Source organism: Rhinopithecus bieti, unplaced genomic scaffold (assembly GCF_001698545.2).
Source record: "Rhinopithecus bieti isolate Rb0 unplaced genomic scaffold, ASM169854v2 scaffold_79532, whole genome shotgun sequence".
Classification (NCBI taxonomy): domain Eukaryota; kingdom Metazoa; phylum Chordata; class Mammalia; order Primates; family Cercopithecidae; genus Rhinopithecus; species Rhinopithecus bieti.
The window spans coordinates 836818-859211 of NW_016830370.1; the positions used below are offsets into that span (position 1 = coordinate 836818).

Genomic DNA, 22394 nt, shown 5'->3' on the forward strand with positions numbered 1-22394 from the left:
AAAAAAAAAAAAAAAAAAAAAAAAAGATAAAGATTAAAAAATAATAAACAACACTATTGTTCAACTGGACATAACTGACATCTACAAATTATGTTATCCACCAACAGCGCAATACACATTCTTCTCAAGGTCATGTGGAACATACAGCAAGATAAACCACATTCTGGGCCATAAAATACATCTTAACAAAATTTTGAAAATAAAAATAATGAAAAATATGTTCTTATAGTTCAATTAAATTAGAAATCAATAACAGAAATACAGCTGAAAACTTTAAAATGGATTTAACAACACACTTCTAAATAACAGATGGGCCAGAGTCTCAAGAGACCTTTTAAAAGGGTTTGAACTCGGCCAGGCGCGGTGGCTCACGCCTTTGATCCCAGCGCTTCTAGAGGCCGAGGCAGGCAGATCACGAGGTCAGGAGATCGAGACCATCCTGGCTAACACGGTGAAATCCCCTCTCTACTAAAAATACAAAAATTAGCCGGGCATGGTGGCAGGCGCCTGTAGTCCCAGTTACTTGGGAGGCTGAGGCAGGAGAACGGCGTGAACCCAGGAGGCAGGGGTTGCAGTGAGCCAAGATCGCGCCACTGCACGCCAGCCTGGTGACAGAGCAAGACTCTGTCAAAAAAAAAAAAAAAATAGATTTTGAACTAAATAAGAGTAAAAATACACAACCTATCAGAATTTGTCAGGTGCAGGGAAAGCAGTGCTTGGAGGGAAATTTATAGTATTGAATGCACATAATAAAAAAGAAGAAAGATCTAAATCAATACTCAAAGCTTAAGAAACTAGAAAAAGAACTTCAAATTAAGCCTAAAGCAAGCAGAAGAAAATAAATAATAATTATGACAACTCTATGCCTCAAAATTTGATTTTAACTTAGATGAAATAGACTGATCACTAGAAAGACACAAACTACCAAGACTCACACCAGGAGAATGAGAAGCATCTGAAGAGTTCTCTGAGTATTAAAGAAATTGAATCAACAATTAATAATCATCCAAAAAGAAAGCACCAGTCCCTAATGGTTTCACTGGTGAATCTGACCAAACATTGAGGAAAGATACTATGTCAATTCACTACAATCTCTTCCAAAAATAGAAGCAGAGGGAGCACTTCTATCTTATTCAATGAGGTCAAAATTATCCTAATAGCAAAACCAGATAAAGACATTATAAGAAAGAAAAACTACAGACCAATGTAGCTCATGAATATAGATGCAAAATTCTTTTTTTTTTTTTTTCCTTTTTTTGAGATAGAATCTCACTCTGTCGTCAGGCTGGAGTGCAGTGGCGTGATCTTGGCTCACTGCAACCTCCACCTCCCGGGTTCAAGTGATTCTCCTGCCTCAGCCTCCCGAGTAGCTGGGACTACAGGTGCCTGCCACCTCACCCAGCTAATTTTTGTATTTTTACTAGAGACAGGGTTTCACCATGTTGGCCAGGATGCTCTCGATCTCTTGACCTTGTGATCTGCCCGCCTCAACCTCCCAAAGTGCTGGGATTACAGGCTTGAGCCACCGTGCCCAGCGTATAGATGCCAAAATTCTTCACAAAACATGGCAAAACCAATTTAACAATGTATGAAAATAATAATTACACTACATGACCAGGTGGCATTTATTCCAGTTATGCAAAGCTCATTCAAAATCTGTTCAAAAAAAACATGATGTTATCAATTAATGCAGAAAAAAATTTGAAAATCCAACATTCATTCAGAATAAAACACTTAGCAAACTAGAAATAGAGGGAACTTCCTCAACTAGATTTTAAAATTCAACAAAAATCCTAGAGCTAAAGGCATTCTTTTTTTCTTTTCTTTTCTTTTCTTTTTTTGAGACAGTGTCTGTTGCCCAGGTTGGAGCGCAGTGGCGAGTTGCTGGGACTGCTGGCACACACCACCATGCCTGGCTAACATTTTTGCATTTTTTGGGAGACGGTGTTTTACTATGTTGCCCAGGCTTATCTCAAGCTCCTGGGCTCAAGCTATCTGCCTGCTTTAGCCACCCAGCGTGCTGGGATTACAGGCATGAGCCACCGCGCTGGACAATGTCATTCTTTTTTTTGTTTTGTTTTGTTTTTCAGATGGAGTTTCACTCTTGTTGCTCAGGCTGGAGTGTGATGGCACAATTGTGGCTCACCGCAACCTCCACCTCCCAGGTTCAAGCGATTCTCCTGCCTCAGCCTCCTGAGTAGCTGAAATTACAGCAATGTGCCGCCACGCCTGGCTAATTTTTTGTATTTTTAGTAGAGACAGGGGTTTCTCCGTGTTGGTCAGGCTGATCTCAAACTCCCGACCTCAGGTGATCGGCCCACCTCGGTCTCCCAAAGTGCTGGGATTACAGGCGTGAGCCACCGTGCCTAGCTGGGTGATGTCATTCTTAATGGTGAGAAAGTGGATGCTTTCTCCTAAGATTGGGAATAAGGCAAAGATTCTCCCTCCTCTCACCACTCACATTTAACATTATACTTGAAGTCCTAGCTAGTGCAATAAAACAAGAAAAAGAAATACAATGTATATAGACTGAGAGGGAAGAAAACTATCTTTGTTTGCAGATGACATGATTGTCTAGGTAAAAACACCAAATAATCAGCAAAAAAACTCCTGGTTCAGTGCAGTGGCTCATGCCTATAATTCCAGCACTTTGGGAGGCTGACGTGGGCAGATCACCTGAGCTCAGGAATTTGAGACCAGCCTGGCCAACATGGTGAAATCCTGTCTCTACTAAAAATACAAAAATTAGCCAGGTGTGGTGATGCACATCTGTAGTCTCAGTTACTTGGGAGCCTGAGGCAGGAGAATCGCTTGAACCTGGGAGGCAGAGGTTGCAGTGAGCCGAGATTGTGCCACTGTACTCCAGCTTGGGTGACAGAGTGAGACTCTGTCTCAGGAAAAAAAAAAAAAGTGTGTCTCTGATGGCTGTGTGTGGGGCTGTGGTCAGGGCCTCATGGATCCCCCAGGAGCTGGGATGCCTGGCTGGCCTGCCCCGGCTGCACGGCTCAGACCTCGGTTTTAAAGGTGTGGCTGTGACAGTACTTGGTGGGCCCCCTGGACATGACCAAGGAGAAAGTGAGGCCTCGGGCACTCAGGGACCCCCTGCCCGGCCTGGCCTGGCTCCTGCACTGACCGCCTCACCCTCACCTCTTCTCTGCCCAGGATACAAAGTTAACATACAGAGGTCCATTGCTTTGCTTTATAACAGCAATGAACAATTGGAATTTGAAATAAGAACCCAATATCACTTACTTTACCATGGGAAAATGAAATACTTAGGTACAAATCTAATAAAATTATGGATTTGTATGCAAAAACTGCAAAATTCTGATGAAAGAAATCAAAGATCTGAATAAACGAAGAGATATTCTGTGTTCATCAATTGGAAGATACATTATTTCTAAGATGGCAATTTTTCCCAACTTGATCTACAGATTTAATATAGTCCCAATTACACTACTAGTAAGCTATTTTGTGGATATTGACACACTGACTCTAAGGTTTATGTGGAAAGGCAACAAACCCAGAATAGCTAGCACAATACTGCAGAAGAAAGAAAATTAGAGTGCTGACATTCCCAACTTCAAGACTTACTCTAAACCTACAGTGATCAAGACGGTCTACGGTCTGGTATCATGGACGAATAAACACATACGACAGTGGAACAGAATAAAGAGCTCAGGAATAGACTCACCAACAGAGCCACCTGATCTTTGACAAAAGAGCAAAAGCAATACAATGGAGAAAAGGTGGCCTTTATCAGCACATGGTGCTGGATCAACTGGACTTCCACATGCCAACCACAACACAAAAAATTAATCTAGATGCAGACCTTACACCTTTCAGAAAATGAATCACACATCTAATGTAAAACAAAAATCTATACGACTTCTAGCAGACAATAAGAGAAAATCTAGGTGACCTTGGGTTTAGTGATGAGCTTTTAGATACAACACAAAATACAATCCATGAAGGAAAAAAAATACTAAGTTGGATTTTTTTTTTTTTTTTTTGAGATGGAGTCTCGCTCTGTCGTCCAGGCTGGAGTGCAATGGTGCAATCTCAGCTCACTGCAACCTCCGTCTCCCAGGTTCAAGCGATGCTCCTGCCTCAGCCTCCTGAGTAGGTGGGATTATAGGTGCCCACCACCATGCCCAGCTAATTTTCATATTTTTTTAGTAGAGATGGGGTTTCACCATCTTGGCCAGGCTCGTTTCGAACTCCTGACCTCAGGTGATTGGCCTGCCTTGGCCTCCCAAAGTGCTGGGATCACAGGCATGAGCCACCATGCCTGGCCAACTGGACTTTATTATAATAAAATTTAAAACTATTTTGCAAAATACAGTGTAAAGTGAATTAAAAGACAAGCCACATCCAGGTAGAAAATATTTGCAAATCACTCTTCTGTTTTTGTAGAGATGGGGTCTTGCTATATTGCCCAGGTTGGTCTCAAATTCCTGGCCTCAAGTGATTCTCCCGCCTCAGCCTTCCTAGAGAGGGGAGCCACTGCTCCTGGTCTCAGCATCACCTTTTTTTTTTTTTTTTTTTTTTTTTTTTTTTTTGAGATGGAGTCTCGTTCTGTCGCCCAGGCTGGAGTACAGTGGTACAATCTCAGCTCACTGCAGATCCTGGGTAGGAGGACCTGAGGAGGAGAACCCAGCTCCTGGGTTCAAGCAATTCTCCTGCCTCAGCCTCCCAAGTAGCTGGGGCTACAGGCATGCACCACCATGTCTGGATAATTTTTTGTATATTAGTAGAGACGGTTTCACCGTGTTGCCCAGGCTGGTCTCAAACTCTTGACCTCAGGTGATCTGCCTGCCCCGACCTCCCCAAAGTACTGGGATTATAGACATGAGCCACCACGCCCGGCCTGAGCATTACTTTTGAATACAAGTTTAACTTTCTCATGCCAGAAGCAGGGCTTAGTCACCCTTGACAGTTTCCAGTTCTGCACCTAAATGGCTCAAGTTGATAGCAGCCATAAGAACTTAGAGGCGTCTCTCCTGCCCAGAAGCCTGGGCTCCCCACTTCTCCCCCTTTCCTTTAGAAACAGCCGTTCAGACATTTGCCCATGAACTTAAGGGACACGCTCTCTATTCCCTCATGTTTGTTCTGCCTGACTTGCCATTTCTGCCTCCTGTGAACTGTGGACCCCCAGAAAAACATCACAGAGCTGCCCTCCTACCATCCTGGGCAGCACAGCAAGACTCTGTCTCTAAAAAAAAAAAAAATTACCCAGGTGTGGTGGGGCATACCTGTAGTCCCAGCTACTTGGGAGGCTGAGGCAGGAGAATTGCTTGAATCTGGGAGGCAGAGGTTGCAGTGAGCCAAGATCGCGCCATTGCACTCCAGCCTGGGTGACAGAGTAAGACCCTGTCTCCAATAAAGAAATAAATAAGTAAATAAAAATAAAAATAAAACTCTTTAAATGATAAGAAAACAAATAACCCAATCAAACAGGGCAAAAGATCTGAACAGACAACTCACCAAAGATTAAGACGTACAGATGGCAGATATGTAAATGAAAAGACACGTGACATCATCTGTCATTAGGGGATTGTAAATTACAACAATAATGAGATGCTACCATACACCCATCAGATTGCAGTTCCACCAAATGCTGGTGAGATTGCAGAGCAGCAGGAAATCTCACTCATCACTGGTGGGAAGGAACAGAGCAAGCCGCCTTCTGGCCTCAGTAAGACTGAAGGCAAAAGAAACTCTTCATCAACCCCATATTCTACTCGGTGACACTGTTCTCCATGGGGTGCGGGTGAACAATCCTGACACGGCTATATCCCTGCGCTGGAATCAGACAATTAAGTGCCTGGGCGGAGGATGGCTCCCAGGCATTCCACTGTTGGATGGGAATTCACATAGCAGCAAGAGGAAGAAGCCAGAATGCACCGTGCTGTTGTGGACCAGGGCTGGAGACGTCAGCCCGAGCGCAATGGTCACGTGCAGGAACATTTGCAGCTCTGTGCACACTCAGGGGACACGCAAGGGCTGGCAGAGCATGGCTGCCTCTCGCTGTGCTGGCCGAGACGGCCTGGAAGCAGCGACCCCTGCAACCAGCACTGCCGGCCCCCAGGCCGCAGCTCCTGTTACTGCTTCCAACAGAAGGAGCCGGGCTCCCTGGAGAAGTGGCTGATGGCAAGACCAGGACAGGAAATACACAATGAGTGGGGGCATCCAGTAGAGCTAAAAATCAAGGAATTTCAAAACCAAGCCAGGCTGAGCGCAGTGCCTCACACCAGTGATCCCAGCACTTTGGGAGACTGAGGTGGGCAGATCACTTGAGGTCAGGAGTTGGAGACCATCCTCCTGGCCAACGTGGTGAAACCCTGTCTCTACTAAAAATACAAAAATTAGCCGGGTGTGGTGGTGCACACCTGTGATCCCAGCTACTTGGGAGGCTGAGGCAGGAAATCGCCTGAACTTGGGGACAGAGGTTGTAGTGGGCTGAGATGGACCCCCATCTCAAAAACAAAACAAAACAAAAAAATAAAAAACACACAAAAAACCAAAAAACAAACCAAAGCAAAACCCCACAGTGATGGGGTCATGTAAAAAGAGCACAGGAGCCAAGCAGAAGAGCTCCTAGTGGCCAAAGCTGGACTCACATGAGCAAGAAAATAAACAAAACCGTGTTGAATTATAACCTAAGCATACAATACTCCTAAATCCAGACTGACATAAATAAATGGTTGAATAAATTAGTAAATGGGGAGAGGAGACAAACCTCTCATGCAATAATTCCAGATAAATTACACAGATGGTCTCCCTGGTCCCTGGTTCCCACGGCCCTGGCCTGTGGGAGGCCTGCTTGGATTGGGGGTGCTTGGTCAGGGGCCCTGCCAGCCTTTCCAGACTGCCCCTGAGGCAGGCCTGGGGCCAGGAGGAGGCCCCTAAACCCTCCAGATGCTCAGATAAAGACCTCAGCCTCTCGCCATGTTCAGCAGGCTCGCACCAGGTGACCAGGGCCAGGCAGCGTCCGCAGGCAGAACAAGACATGGGGAAGGCAGGAGGTGACCCGCCGTCTTTACAGTTCTCCTTTGTGGCTCAGCCCCAAGGCCACCGTGTGGACGGCTTCCCAGCCCCAACATAGAGCCTCCTTCCCCCGGCCCACTCACTATCCATCCAGGTCTCCCCTGAGCCAGGGTCTTAGACGGGAGGACCACCTGCCCTGGAGGTCACCCCCCTGCATTTTCCCACACACCTTGGCACACCTGACTCCATAAGGTCCTTGGGCCTCCCTCCCCAAAATCTCAGCCAGAGCCGGACCTGCCCCTATACCCTCTCAGCCAAGGCCGGATCTGACCCCGTGCCCTCTCTCAGCCAGGGCCGGACCTGCCCCCGTACCGTCTCTCAGCCAGGGCCGGACCTGCCCCCGTACCGTCTCTCAGCCAGGGCCGGACCTGCCCCCGTACCGTCTCTCAGCCAGGGCCGGACCTGCCCCCGTACCGTCTCTCAGCCAGGGCCGGACCTGCCCCTGTACCCTCTCTCAGCCAAGGCCGGATCTGCTCACTCATCACTCATGCTGGATCCTCCCAAGGTGGTCAGGGGCAGCCTCTAGGAAGGGTGCCCCTTTCCCCCTCTGCAGGTGCCTCACACCCGCTCTGGCCAGATCGCAGGCAGGTGGCAGATGCGTCTGGGCGTTGCACCACAGAAGCCGTGGGGCCTCCTCTCCCCGAAACAATGCCCACCCCGGGACCTGCCCAGGCGAGCACAATACCACCTGCCACCACCGGCCTCTGCGCAGGCAGTGAGACGGGCGGAGCCGTGCTCAGCGTGTGGTACCTGGCCGCGGCGCGTCTCGCAGTTGTGGAGGTAGCTCAGGTGATAGATCTTCAGGTCCAACGTGGCGAAATTCAGGTACTTCAAGAACACCTGAAACGGGAATTGCCACAAGAGGAGTTAAAATTCCAGCTTTCAGACATGTGCCCTCGTGGGTATTTTGCAGGAGAAACATGCCCTCCTGAGGCTGCCCAGACACGAAGGGAAGCTGTGCCCAGCACACAGACATGGACTGGCACACGCAAGCTCAGGTGCACAGGGCGGGCACGCAAGCTGTCTCTCTCTCTGTCTCACACACACACACACACACACACAGGTGTGCGCAGACACACAGGAGCACACCGATGTGCGGACAAGCATGTAGAGCCCAGCAGCCCAGCAGACACGCAGCACAGAACACGTGGGCAGGCAGGCGGGCAGGCGGGCAGGCAGGCAAGCGGGCAGGCGGGCAGGCAGGCAAGGAGGCAGACACGCGGCTGCCCAGGCGATCCCCACACTCACGTCTTCGTCTTCACTGGTGAAGAATGGGCCGTTGAGCTTGTTCACCGCCATGATCACCGCCACGACGTCTTTGCCATTCATGATGGGTGTGGCCAGGATATTCTTTGTCTTGTAGTCAGTGAGCTCGTCAGCAAATGAGCTGAAGTGAGGGCACTGCCGAAGGAGAGGAAAGAGGCTAAAGAGGCTGTCGCTGCATGGGCCTGGAGCCCGCACCACTGGGGTTGCTGCCAAACTCTGCGGAGGCTGCTGCCCTCCAGGTGTGAGGCGCCTGGGGACCCTGCTGGGCACTGGAACGTGGCCACTGGGTGGTGAGAGCTGGGCCTGTCCCTGTGACTCCAGCCTGGCTCCGTGCACCTCTGTGCGGAGGACGCTGGTTCCCCCCAGTGCTCAGTCCAGCAGACCTATACAGGCCTCACGGGTGGCCCCACTCTGCCTGGCACCTCCTGTGCCGTCCCACACCTGCCACCCTCCAGCAGCGTTGGGCCTCCTGGATGCTTGTTGAGCCTGCCTGCTCACCTTGTCCCTGAAGCTTCCTGGTGTCCGCCACCCTCTCCTGCCTTCAGCCCCCTGCAGGACACTCCTACACTCTTCCCCAAGAGACAGCCCTTGGTAGGATACGGGATGAGCCCATTCTGATTGCGGGCTTGTTCGTGGGACACTTTAGCCAGGGCAGGTGCAGCTGGCAAGCCGGGGTGGAGTCCTGGCAGCCCTGGGGTCTGGACGCTACCCCTCTGGCCTCCCAGGCCCACACTCCCAGGGGTCTGCTCCCTGCGGTCTGGGGCCCACTGTGATGAGAACTTTGCCTGCCTCTGGCTCCTGGGGGCTCCCCACCCACCCTCACTCCTACCCTCACTCCCACCAGATTCAGAGCAGCCCCTCCTCTCTTTGATTTTAGGTTCCGGCCCCCCAAGGAACAGGTCAGCTGAGCTCTGCCTCAGCCCAGATGCACTGAGGGTTACTGAGACCAGGCACCCCCAGGTGACCAGGATTCTGTTCTTCAGAGAGTTGGATGTGACCCCAGACCCTCCTCTTACTTCCTGGTTCTGACATTTGTTTACATGAGGCCAGGGTGCCCTGGGGCAGTGACCCAGATCAATGGCTCCGGGGTCGGCCCTGCTGGGGTCTGGACTTCCCACCTGCAGGCACAGGGCAGTTCTATGGCCTTCTCCTCACTAGTCCATGAGGCAAAAATAACAGGCTCTGCCGTCAGCCACTGCACCAGCTGAACAGGAGCTCCTGGGATGCATCTCACATCTCGTGCTGTTTCTAGGGACGGTAGCCCTGCAGCGGCAGAGGGCAGACTCCTCGCAACTTCCCTCCACCCCCTTCCCCAGAGGAAGCCTGCTGGGGGCTGGCCGAGGTGCCAGAATGCTCCTAAATGGCACCCATCCTTCCTGCTCCTCCTCTCCTGATTCTTGGAGATGCAGCTGCTGCCCATAGCCACGTGGGCTGGCGTTGAAGGAAAACCAGCGTTTAAAAGATGGTGCGGCAGGAGGACAGGTGAGTGAGCCCTGGCAGGGGTGGCAGCATGGGCAGTGGGGGCAACATCCCTTTACTGGATCTGAAGCAGAGGGGTGGTCCCTGAGGGAGGGCTCATCTCACCACCTGCATCCTCTGAGGGCTCATCTCTGCACCTGTGTCCCCCGAGAGCTCATCTCGGCACCAGCGTCCCCTGAGAGCTCATCTCGGCACCTGCGTCCCCTGAGCCAAGCACAGCACGCTCCTGCCTGCTTGTTGTGGTGCCTGTTGTGCCTGTGGCGGTTTGGACAGTGTCTCCCCCACCAGCCATCAGTGCTACAGTGGCCACCATGTGTGCTCCCTGCTGAATTCAGATTCTCTGTGACTGTTTCCCTCCCTTTCTACCTGGAGTCCAGCCTTTTAACCCATCCCTTGCCAACCTCACTGACACTCTCACTTGGGGTCCTTCCCTGGCTGCTGATCGTCACAGCATGACACCTGGACATAAACCAGCGATTCTGGAGAGAGCACAGCGTGACCCTGAGACAGCGCCACACAGATCCACATAATGTGACCCTCATAACCCTCAGATGGCACCACACGGATCCACACAAAAGGATGCTCGGACGGTGCCTCCTGGATCCACATGTGATCCTCAGATGGCATCACACAAGATGACCCTCAGATGGTGCCACACACAGATCCACACGTGACCCTCAGACAGTGCCACACGGATCCACACAGCATGACTCTCAGCTGTTGCCACATGGATCCACACAACGTGACCCTCAGACGGCACCACAGAGATCCACACAACGTGACCCTCAGACGGCGCCACAGAGATCCACACAACGTGACCCTCAGACGGCGCCACAGAGATCCACACAACGTGACCTTCAGATGGTGCCCCATAGTCACACAGGCTACGGTTGATGAATGTTCAGCCTCACTTCTCTTGCCAGCCTTGTCTCTACCAGTTTCTTCCTGGATCTCAGACCTGACCGTCACTTCTCTCTGCCCCACACATTTTCACAGCTCTAGTTTCACAAAGAAAGTATGGGAGCAGCCACAGAGCCTTCCCGCCTCTCTCTTGCGGCCTGCCCTCCACCCAAGAACCTCACACTATTTGTCACCTTCTCTTCTTCATAGTCTCTCCCCATCCTGGGATTTAAGTGCACTCGGGACTCCGTAAAATGCTCTCTCAGCCTGTGCGTCTGCCGTCCTTTCTCCTTCACAGCCGCTCCTGCATCCCTTGCCTTCCTGGCTGCATCACTGGTCTCAGCAGGTGCCTGGCTCCATTTCAGCTCTCCCAGCTGAGGTGGGTGGGCTGCAGTTACCATCCTGATGCCAACAGCCTCTCTCCTTCACCGCTGACCCCATTCACTCCCTGGTCCTTCCAGGCCTGTGCCAGATACACCCTTGGCCCCAGCACTGAGACCTTCACCCTGAGGTTTTGTGACTGCAGCCCCTTGGTGTCTCCCCAGCCCCCACACCCTTAGGAGCGAGGGGAACAGCTCCTTAGAGGTCCAGAGCAGGCAGCCAGAACTGGAGCTTGGCCACTGCGGAGGTTCTGCCAGAAGCTGTGCTCCTCCGAGCGCTGATTTTGAGTGAGGTTGCCCCTCGTTCCTCCTTCCCTGTACCTTGTCGGGCCTCTGGGAGCAGCTGGTCCAGCGACTTCCCAGGAACATCTGTACCAAGCCCCAGCTTGCACTCTGCCCTCCTCAGCTTCCCTGACACCACAGGGAATGTTTACTTTTTGTAAATCTGCCATCAATACTGCGAAAAGTCCCACAAGGAAACATCCGGCCACTCTCTCACTGACACCGGCTCTCCTTTCCTCAGCGTCTGGTCACTCTGCTGCCCATGCATGGATGGGCCCTTGGTACCAGCCAGGCCGCAGCCACCTTGGTCCCAGCTTGGCTGGTGCAGCTTCCAGCCTCAGTGGCTCCCTTCCCCGCCCCGTTGGCCCAGCAGCCTGACCCCAGCCCAGCCTTCACTTCCTGGGATGACAGCCCTGCAAACTCCCCTCAGCCACAGGGACGGATGCTCGCCCTCTCCGTCCGACTGCCAGCTTCGAAATTACCCGTTGTGAAATGCAGCCACACCATGGTGAAGATTAACACGTAGCCTCCGCCGTCCCCCCGTCCCTCCTCTCTGGTGCCCTCTGGGCTCTGTGTCCCCCCGTGGTGATGCTCGGTGGGAGGGTCCCCCGCTGGTCTCCCGTCTCTCCTCCTTGGTACCCTCTGGGCTCTGTGTCCCCTGTAGTGATGCTTGGCTGGGGGGTCCTTGCCTGCTGGTCTCTTCCTCTCCACTGTCCAGTCCGGGCTTCCCTGCTTCCCCAGAGCCTCCTGGTCAGATGTGCCAGGAGCCTCACCTGGGAGCGGCGGCAGCTGTGGACTGTCAGACTCCTGGGAACCCCCTGCATCTGCTCTGCCTCTAGCAGGCCAGGGGGCTGTGTGTGCTCACACAGCCGAGCAGCTGGACCTGGCTCTGGGGCCTTCACACCCATGTGGCTTCTCCAAAGCACTCCCAACCTTCCGTTCCACTGCCCAAGCCCCCTGCCTCCTCTGCCGTCTGTGCTCAGCATGGCTGATGGCTGGTCCTGCCGCCCTCCTCCTTCTGTCTCCAGGTTCCCACCCAGCCCGTGTTCTCAACGCCTCTGCTCTGTCCAGCCTTGTAGTGACCACCACAGGACTGAGTCCAAGGGTCTTGATTGCTGGCGACGTGCAGAACCCTGTGATGAGGTGTTTTGGGACAGGAGTCAGGGGACCCACTAGGGTCCCGGGACGGGCCTTCGGGGTGGGTTCCCGTGACAGTCCCAGGGAGAGGAGCTGGAAGAGGGGTGGAGGGTGAGGCTGCATGCGCAGCACTGCGGGTTTGTGGCTGTTTGGCTGGGGCTGGGCTCAGAAACCGCTGCAGAGTCAGAGCCGGGGTGTGAGTCCTGCTCTCCCACTTGGTGGCTGTGGCCGAGCCCCCCCACCCCAGTCTGCCAGGATCTTCCATCCCAGCTGCCCCCGCTGTGAACTCTTGCAGGTCTGAGGAGCCACAAAGGGGCAGGGCCTCTCACCCGGCTGCCCCGTTGGCTTCTGACATGTTGGGAGGGATGGAGGAGGGCCTGGTGTCCACCTTCTGGGACCTGTGGTTCCTGAGCCCAAGGTTTTAGGGTTCACAACCCATGCCCAGGCCTGGGCCGGGCTCCAGGAAGGTTGTGCTCCGTCCTGAGTCCCGGCAGCGCCCTCCTTGTGCAGGCCCTGGGATCTGCCGTGTCACCCCAGGGGTTGCCATGACACAACAAGCGTAGTTCTGGGAGCAGACAGGGCCTTGGAGCCATCAGCTGAAGCTCTGCACCTCCCAGAAGCCGGTCCCACGTGGCCTGGCACTGCCTGGGCTCCCTGGAGGCCCGAGAGTGTGAGCCTTGGGCAGCCCCTCCCTCCGTGGTGGCTCCTGGGAAAGGCCCCTGGGGACAAGAAGGCCCACAAGCCAGGCTACTGCAGCCTTTGCCCTGGCCTGACACTCTCAGCTCTAGGAGGACGGACGCTCGCAGCTCAGGGAGGAGCTGGTTCCCCGGGGCCTGCCAGCCCTGTGCTCAGGAGCAGGCTGGTTTAGCCACTGCAGCTCCCTTGTGAGGCAGACATTATTTCCCCAGTGTAAACAGGGAGACAGGGCTCAGGTGGGCGAGGCTCTGGGTGGCCCAGGTATGGCATGCCGGCCACTCACGCCCTGTCTCAGGGACTCTCACACCACAGCCATGTGCTGCTCTCCCAAAACGGCCGCTGTGGCTCACACCCCCTGAAGAGGGCTCAGTGGGCCAGACTGAGGTGTGCTCTGCCTCAGTCTCCCCTTCTGTAAACTGAGATGTGAACCCAGAAGCCCATCCCTTGGCAGTGCTTAGGGTGCTGAGATGCATTTAATGAAAATTTGCATTTAATGAAAATTTGCTTTTTTTTTTGGCAATTTAGACTCAAGTCTCTGTTCCCTTAGTCTGAGATAACTAAGACTCCACAGAATGGAGGGCAGACACCACGCCCAGCCCCTCAGAGAGGCACCAGCTACATTGGGCAGGGGAGAGGCCTCAGGGGAGGTCAGTGCTGGGGCAGGTATGGCCATGGCACGGGGGGTGGGGGTGGCAGGACCTGGAACAGCCCTGGGGAACAGGCCAGGCCGAGGGACGGACCTAGGACAGCCCAGCAGTTTGAGGGGGACCCGCAGAGGAGGGACGAGATACCATCAACTGGGTGGGGACAAAGGCGTGAAGGGGTGGTGGCAGCAGGGGATGAACTCCTGGTGGCGAGAAGGACACAGCCCAGGCTTGGGACAGGGTGGGGACGAGAAGTTGTCTTGGGGATTGTATGCAGAAGGAGGGAAGGGGGAGAGGGAGGACAGCAGAAAAGGAGGGAGGAGGGCAGTAGGAGAGAGAGGGGAGAAGGGAGGAGGGAATAGGGGAGGGAGGAGGCAGCTGGTGTCCCTCCCAGGCACCACCACTGCGAAGTTTCCTGGCTTCCTGGTAACTTACGCTCCTGACGCATGACTGATTTGTGGGTGCCCCACTTCTTAGGAGGGAGGTGGAGACGAAGGTAACCCCAGGGATTACTGAATCTAGGTCACTGCCTCGCCGCTTGCTTACTGCCGTTGGGATAAGAGGATTGCCACTTCCGGCCTGGTGCAGTGGTTCACACCTGTTATCCCAGCACTTTGGGAGGCCGAGGCAGGTGGATCACCTGAGGTCAGGAGTTCGAGACCAGCCTGACCAACATGACGAAACTTGTCTCTACTAAAAATACAAAAATTAGCCAGGCACGATGGCGGGCGCCTGTACTCCCAGCTACTCCGGGGGGTGAGGCAGGAGAATGGCTTGAACTCGGGAGGCGGAGCTTGCAGTGAACCGAGATTGTGCCATTGCACTCCAGCCTGGTGACAGAGCCAGACTCCGTCTCAAAAAAAAAGAGGATTGCCACTCCCTCCCCAGCTGCCTGGGAAGGAGGGACCACACTTGCCCCTGGGCAGGCGACCTGGTGGGTAATTCCCAAGACCCATCCAGCAAGAGCGAGGCTGCCTGGGCCCCTTGCAGCCTCCTTAGCCGTGGGGACAGAAAAGGGGAGAGGAAGCTGGGGACTGATGCAGGACAGGGAGAAGGGGCTTCTCCACCCCCCTTTCCTCGGAGCCTCCATGCCAGGCAGCCCCTCAGGGCCTTTCCAGGTCTCTGCTGGCCACTGCCCTCACCCAGTCTGGCAGGCACCTCACACCACGCTTGTTCTCCAATCCCACCAGGGCTGCCTCTGTCCTCAGGAAGCGTCTGCCCCAGCCTGTGCTTTGCATGAACAGGCCCTGGCCTTCCCGCCTTCAGTGACCCCAGTGAGCCTGTCTCAATTCTCAGTCTCTCGTCCCTCCCCCATCCCATCCTAGACCCCCGTGCTCAGTGGCTCCCAGGTTTGTCCTCCCCTGGCGGCCAGTGTTGGCTCCCATGGGATAAAGCTGCTTCTGCCACAGTGGGAACTTGGGGTTCCCCCAGCTCTCCTTCCTTTCTGGGCATCTGCACCACCTTCAGCTGTGACCTCTTCTTCCCAAATCCCAAGGCAGGGCCTCCCTCCCAGCCCAGAGAGCCCTGAAGCCCCAACCTGGGCTGTCTTCCTGGAAGCCAGGGGTCCTCACACGACCTACATGGTCCCCACCATTGGACGTGGATGCAGAATCAGGGACACCCAGGTTTGGGCCCGAGTCTGCTTCAGCCGAGGCTCCCAGACTTAGGTCTAACCAACTCAGTGGCCACACGATGTCAGCTTGAGCCGAAAGCTCCGAGCCGGAGAGGCAGGCGGCCAGGGCACAGTGCCGGGCGGGGGCTCTAGGTACTCCCTCCTCTGCACAGAACAAGCCTGTGCCCTGATAAGAGGCCTCCCTGGAGGCCTGAGTATCCGAGCTGACCCTCAGACACCTGGGACAGGTGCAGGAGATGCACACAGCCGCCTCCCCGAGGCTCCGCACAGACCCACCTCGTCCACGTCCTTGACATTCACCATCTTCTTGGTCTGAGCCACGTGGCCCACGACCCCGATGTCCAGCGGGAAGACGATCTCGGAGTCGGGGGGCACCAGGCAGTCCTCCAGGACGCTGTCTGACTGCACGCTGAAGAGCCTGGTGGCCAGCTCGGCCACGCCATTGCGCTGGCGGTACATGAAGAGGCTGCAGCGGTCGGCCTGCAGGAGGGTGCAGAGGCGCCGCAGGACCTTGAAGACCACGCGCTCCATGTTGATGTTCTCCTGCATGTCCTGCACCAGCTCCAGCAGCACCTCGCTCTCCTCCACCTGGCAGAGCTCCCGGAAGGTGTCGCAGTCCGGCGGGCACCCATCCTGGCAGGCCGCAGACACATTCTCGGGGCTCAGTTTCTTCCCAAAGTACTGGTGGGCGAAATCGGGGTTCTGGTCGAGAAAGCTCCGGGCCTGCTCCTCACTGAGGCTCATGGTGGCTGCCTGTCCCTGGAGACGCTGCTGCTCCCGGCACGCATGGACTCCCGGGAAAACCCTGTCCTCAGCAAAGTCTTTCTTAGTGAGATTAGGAACCCCGGGGGCGGGTCAGCTGACTCACTCCCACAAACGGGGGCCTGCACTCCCTCTGCTCGGACCCCAGGACTTCCCACCTTCCAGGAAAACCAGACCCCGTGGAATGAGGGCTGGGAGTAACCGCTGGGGGACCTCCTGCCTATTGCAGGGGTCATGGGCGACTGGGCGCAGGCATTTGGCTTCCAGCAGACCAACCCCTGAGAACTAATTCCCTAAGGAGGTGATCCCACACACAGCTCCAAGCCCTCCTGGGAGCCGAGACCTGGGCTTGGGTGTGCTGGGGAGGTGGTGGGGCCCTGGCCCTGCCTCCGGGAGACACAGTTCACCCTGTGCAGGGAGAGGGGGCTGGGTAAGCACACCCAGGACTCAAATGCCCAGAGGCCAGCAAGGGGACTCTGGATGTGGAGGTGGGACCACATGCACCTTCCCCCACGCTCTGAGGGATCCAGAGTCGCTAGTCAGCCTTTACCTGCTGTCACACCCCGGCCGGGACAAGCTTCGGGGTAACGCCGTTCTGAGGCCACATGGCTGTCGGTAGCAGGAGGACCTGAATGGTGGGGGCTGCCTGGCAATGAAGCCCGGCCTCTCCTCTCCGCTGTCACCACAGCAAGCCCTGCCTGCTCCCATAGGACTCTCGGCTCCTGGGCCAGCTGCCCGCTGGCCGGCAGGGGTGATGTGGCTGGAAGCACCTTGGCTGGGTCTGGCATGGGCGCCAGCCTGGCAGGCGGGTGGCAGTGTTCCTAACTTCCCTGAATATGAAAACGCTGATGGCCGCTTTCCAGGCACCTTTGTGCTGCCAGATCCTGGGCTTGAGGTTTCTTCCCATCTTTTCCAGTTTGTCTGTCCGTGTTGTCGCCATGCTTTTAACCAGGGTGCAAGGTTTTCGTGTGGTTCTTTTACTGCACTCTGCTGGTAGACGCGTGTGCACATGTACATGAGTGTGCGCATACGTGTGTGCACAGAGCATGAGTATGAGCACATGTAGGTGTGTGTGTTCATGTGTGAGCACATGTGCATGACAGCCAGGTGCCCTCTGGAGCGCACAGTTCTCTCAGCACGAGGCCGGGCCCCGGGGAAGCTTCTGCGAGGGCCCTGGCTGCAGCTGCCTGTCTTGGGGCTGCTCTGAGTGCAGCAGCTGCGCCGTCCACCGTAGGCCCAGCTGGGCGTGCGAAGCGTGCCCTTGTACCATGACGTTTCTGCCTCCGCTTAGTCACAAAGTCGCTTCCTTTCAGGGATCTGCTGAGAGGCCTCTCCTTTTTCCTAAAAATAGTGAATTCTCACTGGGGACAGGGGAGTGGGGATGTGGGTGGGGGCAGGGGTTGTGGCGCCGCTGCAGTGCTTGGGTTTGGGGCCAGGGTAGAGGGTCGCCTGCTTTGCATTCAGTCCCAGAACAGCCTCCAGAGCCTGCCGGGTGCAGTCCCCGACTCCCAGGGACAAGCTCACACTGCTCCCCACTTGACCTGGTCGGAGGGGCCTCGCCCTGGTGCAGCCTGCAGGGGGCTCCCAGTTGACCACTCTTGCTCAGCTCTTGGGGTTTTGTGCTGTGCATGTGAAGCTTAGTCCTCGGCCAAAGCCCCATGTGGCCCTGTGCAGATCATTGGAGCCTGTTGTGTGCACAGATTCCTCCTCAGCAGCAATCTTCTCTGCAAACTGCAGCCACCGCTGCCTCCCCAGGGCCAATCTGTCTTCCGAGCTTCATGAGATCTCAAAACAGTAATTCATTTTTGTCTCCCAATTTTCCATAACAACACAAAAATAATTGCTATCATAAATTAGTAGAGCCTCATGTAAGGTAATTCCTAATTGTGTCTACACAGTGCTCAGCCAATTTGCAAAATAATGAAGATGTTTTCATGTGAATGGAGTGCCCTTGTGTTGTGCACAACCTGAGCAACTGTGCATCTTAGCCCTGTAGCATCCCAGAGAGGCTCTGATTTCCCATGTTGGATGGATCCCGAAACTCTGCAGCAAGCATCTCATGATTAGGAGAACTAGAGTCTTTTTAAAGATTATTTTCTCCCCTATTATCCCATAGTGATCATCAAAAAAATCTTTAAAACGTAGATGGCATGGGTATGAATGTTCGAATGGCAACTCTCTGGAGAAACAATCACTGAACTGGTAGAAAGGAATGAAATTATCAAGGACAGCTGAACAGAGAGGATTGTCAGCAGATGAGAGCTGTGGCTGCCTGATTTAAAGGGGCAGGGGAAGCCCACAAAAAGGCCACAGGCCAGCCTGGCCAACATGGTGAAATCCCATCTCTACTAAAAATACAAAAATTGGCTGGGTGCGGTGGCTCACGCCTGTAATCCCAGCACTTTGGGAGGCTGAGGTGGGCAGATCACCTGAGGTCAGGAGTTCAAGACCATCTTGGCCAACATGGTGAAATCCCGTCTCTACTAAAAATACAAACATTGGCTGGGTGTGGTGGCGGGTGCCTGTAATCCCAGCTACTCGGGTGGCTCAGGCACAAAATTCACTTGAACCCCGGAAGTGGAGGTTGCCGTGAGCCGAGATCACACCGCTGTACTCCAGCCTGGGCAATGGAGCGAGACTCTGTCTCAAAAAAAAAGAAAAAAAAAAGGCCACAGGAAGGTCCCTGTGAGAAGCACTGATTCACCCCATAGCTCCAGAGTCTCCAAGAGACTCAGACCCTGGGGTCGGTGTCAGTCGGGACCCCCAGGAAGCAGACACCGGGAAGCAGGTTCACCGTTGACTTGTTTGGACCTTGGTCCCCTCCAAGCCTCATGTTGAAATGTGATCCCTGATGTTGGAGGTGGGGCCTGGTGGGAGGTGATTAGGTCCTGGAGGTGGATCCCTCACGAACAGCTGGTGCCCCTCTTGTGCAGCCTGCGTTCTCCCTCTCACCTCCTGTGAGCTCAGGTTGTTAGAGCCTGGCTCCCACCCCCACCCCCCTTCTTCTCTCACCCTGGCATGCTGGGTCCCCTTCACCTCCCCCACGAGTGGAAGCTCCTGAAGCTGTCACCAGAAGCAGACCCTGGTGCCAGACTTCCTGTACAGCCTGCAGAACCGTAAGCCAGAGAAACCTCTTTCTTTATAAATGACCCAGCCCCAGGTGATCCTTTACAGTAACACAGATGGACTAAGACAGCATGCCCTAGACTCAGCCCGGACTCCCGACCGGCGCCCTAGACTCAGCCCCGACTCCCGACCGGTGCCCTAGACTCAGCCCAGACTCCCGACCGGCGCCCTAGACTCAGCCTGGACTCCTGACCGGTGCCCTGGACTCAGCCGGGACTCCCGACTGATGCCCTGGACTCGGCCCAGACTCCTGACTGACGCCCTGGACTCCAGCATGCCCCAGACTCAGCCTCAGGGGAGGACTCTAGAGACCTCCCAATACCATGAACCAGCATCAACCCACATGCACGAGTCCAGGGAGACAGAACACTCACACAACCAGTTATGAAAGCAACTTTATTACTCACAGGCAGGCAGCAGGGAACAGCCTAGGATCCATGGTGAGCCGGTCCCCAAGGCTCGGAAAAGCTGCCCAGAACGAAAGGAGCCTTCTCTATGTGTGCCCTGCTTCACGCCACAGCTGAGGGATCCCAAAGGTGCTTGGGGTTCCATAGCCAGGGGTGACCTGACTCACGGGGCTACAGTGTGCGGGACATCCTGCCCTAGGAGGCACAGGAGCAGAGCCAGGGCTGTCCAGCCGGTCCCTCCCTAGACCAGGTGGCTACATTCCTGGCACATTCTTCAGGTATTCTCGAGAACCACGCATGAGAAGGGAGGGCCTTGTTCATTCCAAGGCCATCTGGGACTTCTCCTGCAGACACCAAGATGGAATAGGAAGTGGATTTATGGGATGGGGACTCCCTGTGTGGGGTAGAAGGGAGATGAAGGAGGAGCAGGTGGGGAGCCCCAGGTAAGGGTGTGATGGTGGCACCTGTGGAAGGAGAGGAAAGGAAGGTGGCTGGGCAGGACCAGCCTCAGGCTGCAGCTCAAGACCGTACTAGCCTTTCGGGAAAGAACGCCTTTTGGGGGAGCCCCTGCGCGTGGAACTTTCTGAGTCTAGCACCTGCCATTGCCCAAACTGGACTTCCGGTCTCTGGTGCCTCACGTGAGGAGCTCAGGAGCTGCTGCCCAACCTGAACAACAAGTCAGCTGAGCAGACTGAAAATCAACAGTTCTTGCCACACCCAAAACAGCAGCGAAGACATAGGTACCTGGTACACACCGGGCTGGCAGGCGCTGGCCTATCAATGACAGGGGCCATGGTTTGCCAGAGCAGAAATGCATCCGTGGAAATCACCTCAGGAGCTTGTTCCAGGGCAGGGAAACCTGAACTGTAGCTGATGAATCCCTGGAGGCTCAGTGTGGGCAACTCCAAACTCCTCCAGGGGACCCAGTCATGGCGGACACCATGGTGGGGGGGACCCTGTCATGGCGGACACCATGGGGGGGACTCAGTCATGGCAGACACCATGGGGGGGACCCTGTCATGGCGGACACCACGGTGGGGGGGACCCTGTCATGGCGGACACCTTGGGGGGAACTCAGTCATGGCGGACACCACGGTGGGGCCTTGTCATGGTAGATACCACGGTCAGGGAGGACCCTGTCATGGCAGATACCATGGTCGGGGGGGACCCAGTCATGGTGGACACCACGGGGGGAGGGGCCCAGTCGTGGCAGACACCACGTGTGTGTTTTACCCCAGGAGTTCTAACACATTCTCACAGTGAATATCAGAGAAAAATCTCATTCTACAGATAGGAGGATGGAAAATGGAATCATTTTGAAACACACCAGAACATTCTGTCCTTAACAAGAGCTGCCCTCAGGAGAAACTGTTAACCAGAGTATAACCTGACAGGGGAAGAGAAACATCCAACTTCCGCCCCCTCGAGCCATCCTGTCTCACCTAAGAAGGTGAGGGGTGGGCAGCTGAGAAACCCTTGTGAAGTTCACAGCCCAATGCACAGGTTCACCAAAGACTGAGTCCTGGGTAGAAGGTTCTAGAATGCTTCCCCTCCCCCCACATCTCACGACAGCATCACTAAAGGCATCTTTACAGCAGGTCTTTATACTCTGCACATCATGTCTGGCTATCAAGAAAATATTACAAGACATACTAAAAATAAGGCAAAAAACAAAAACCCACACCAGAATTTGAAGAGCCAGAACAACCACTGGAACCGGACATGGCAGGTATGTTGGAATTATCAGACCAGGAATTTAAAACAGCAATGATTATGATGCCAAGAGCTCTCGTGGGTAAAGCAGACAGCACACAGAAACAGATGGGCAATGTAAGCAGACAGATGGAAAGTCTAGGAAGGAACCAAAAAGAAACAGAGAGATAGAAAACACTGCAACAGAAATGAAGACTGCCTTTGATAGGCTCATTAGTAGACTGGACACAGCGGAGGAAAGAGCCTCTGCACTTGAGGATAGCTCAATAGAAATTTCCAAAAGTGAAAGGCAAAGAGAACAATGACTGAAAACAAACAAACAAAAAACAAACAAAAAAAACAGAACAGAATATCCAAAAGCTGTAGGACACCCATAAAAGGTGTAACACGAATAATATCAGAAGCAGAAGAAAGAAAGAAAAGAAAAGAAGAAAGAAGGAGGAAGGGAGGAAGGGAGGAAGGAGGCCGGGCGCGGTGGCTCACACCTGTAATCCCAGCACTTTGGGAGGCCGAGGCAGGCGGATCACGAGGTCAGGAGATCGAGACCATCCTGGCTAACACGGTGAAACCCCGTCTCTACTAAAAATACAAAAAAACTAGCCGGGCGCGGTGGCGGGCGCCTGTAGTCCCAGCTACTCGGGAGGCTGAGGCAGGAGAATGGCGGGAACCCGGGAGGCGGAGCTTGCAGTGAGCCGAGGTCACGCCACTGCACTCCAGCCTGGGGGGCAGAGTGAGACTCCATCTTGAAAAAATAAATAAATAAAAATAAAATTAAAAGAAAGAAAGGAAGGAAGAACAACAAAAAACCTGAAACAATAATGACTGAGGATTCCTCCAAACTGATGTCAGACACCAAACTACAGATCCAGGAAACTCAGGGAACAAAACAAAACAAAACAAAAAACACTCTCCCCGAAGA

At 54.3% G+C, this 22394-nt stretch overlaps 1 protein-coding gene across 1 annotated transcript in view; it reads right to left on the bottom strand.

The window, feature by feature from the left end:
* The window catches only part of PDE6B (phosphodiesterase 6B), a 74850-nt gene that overhangs the window by 27873 nt on the left and 24583 nt on the right, over positions 1 to 22394 (bottom strand). The window contains exons 3-4 of the mRNA XM_017865442.1: positions 8299 to 8451; positions 7801 to 7890 (exon numbers count right to left, since the gene is read on the bottom strand). Of these exons, the coding sequence (XP_017720931.1) occupies positions 7801 to 7890; positions 8299 to 8379 (171 nt within the window). The 5' untranslated portion in view covers positions 8380 to 8451. The remainder of the gene's footprint in view (positions 1 to 7800; positions 7891 to 8298; positions 8452 to 22394) is intronic.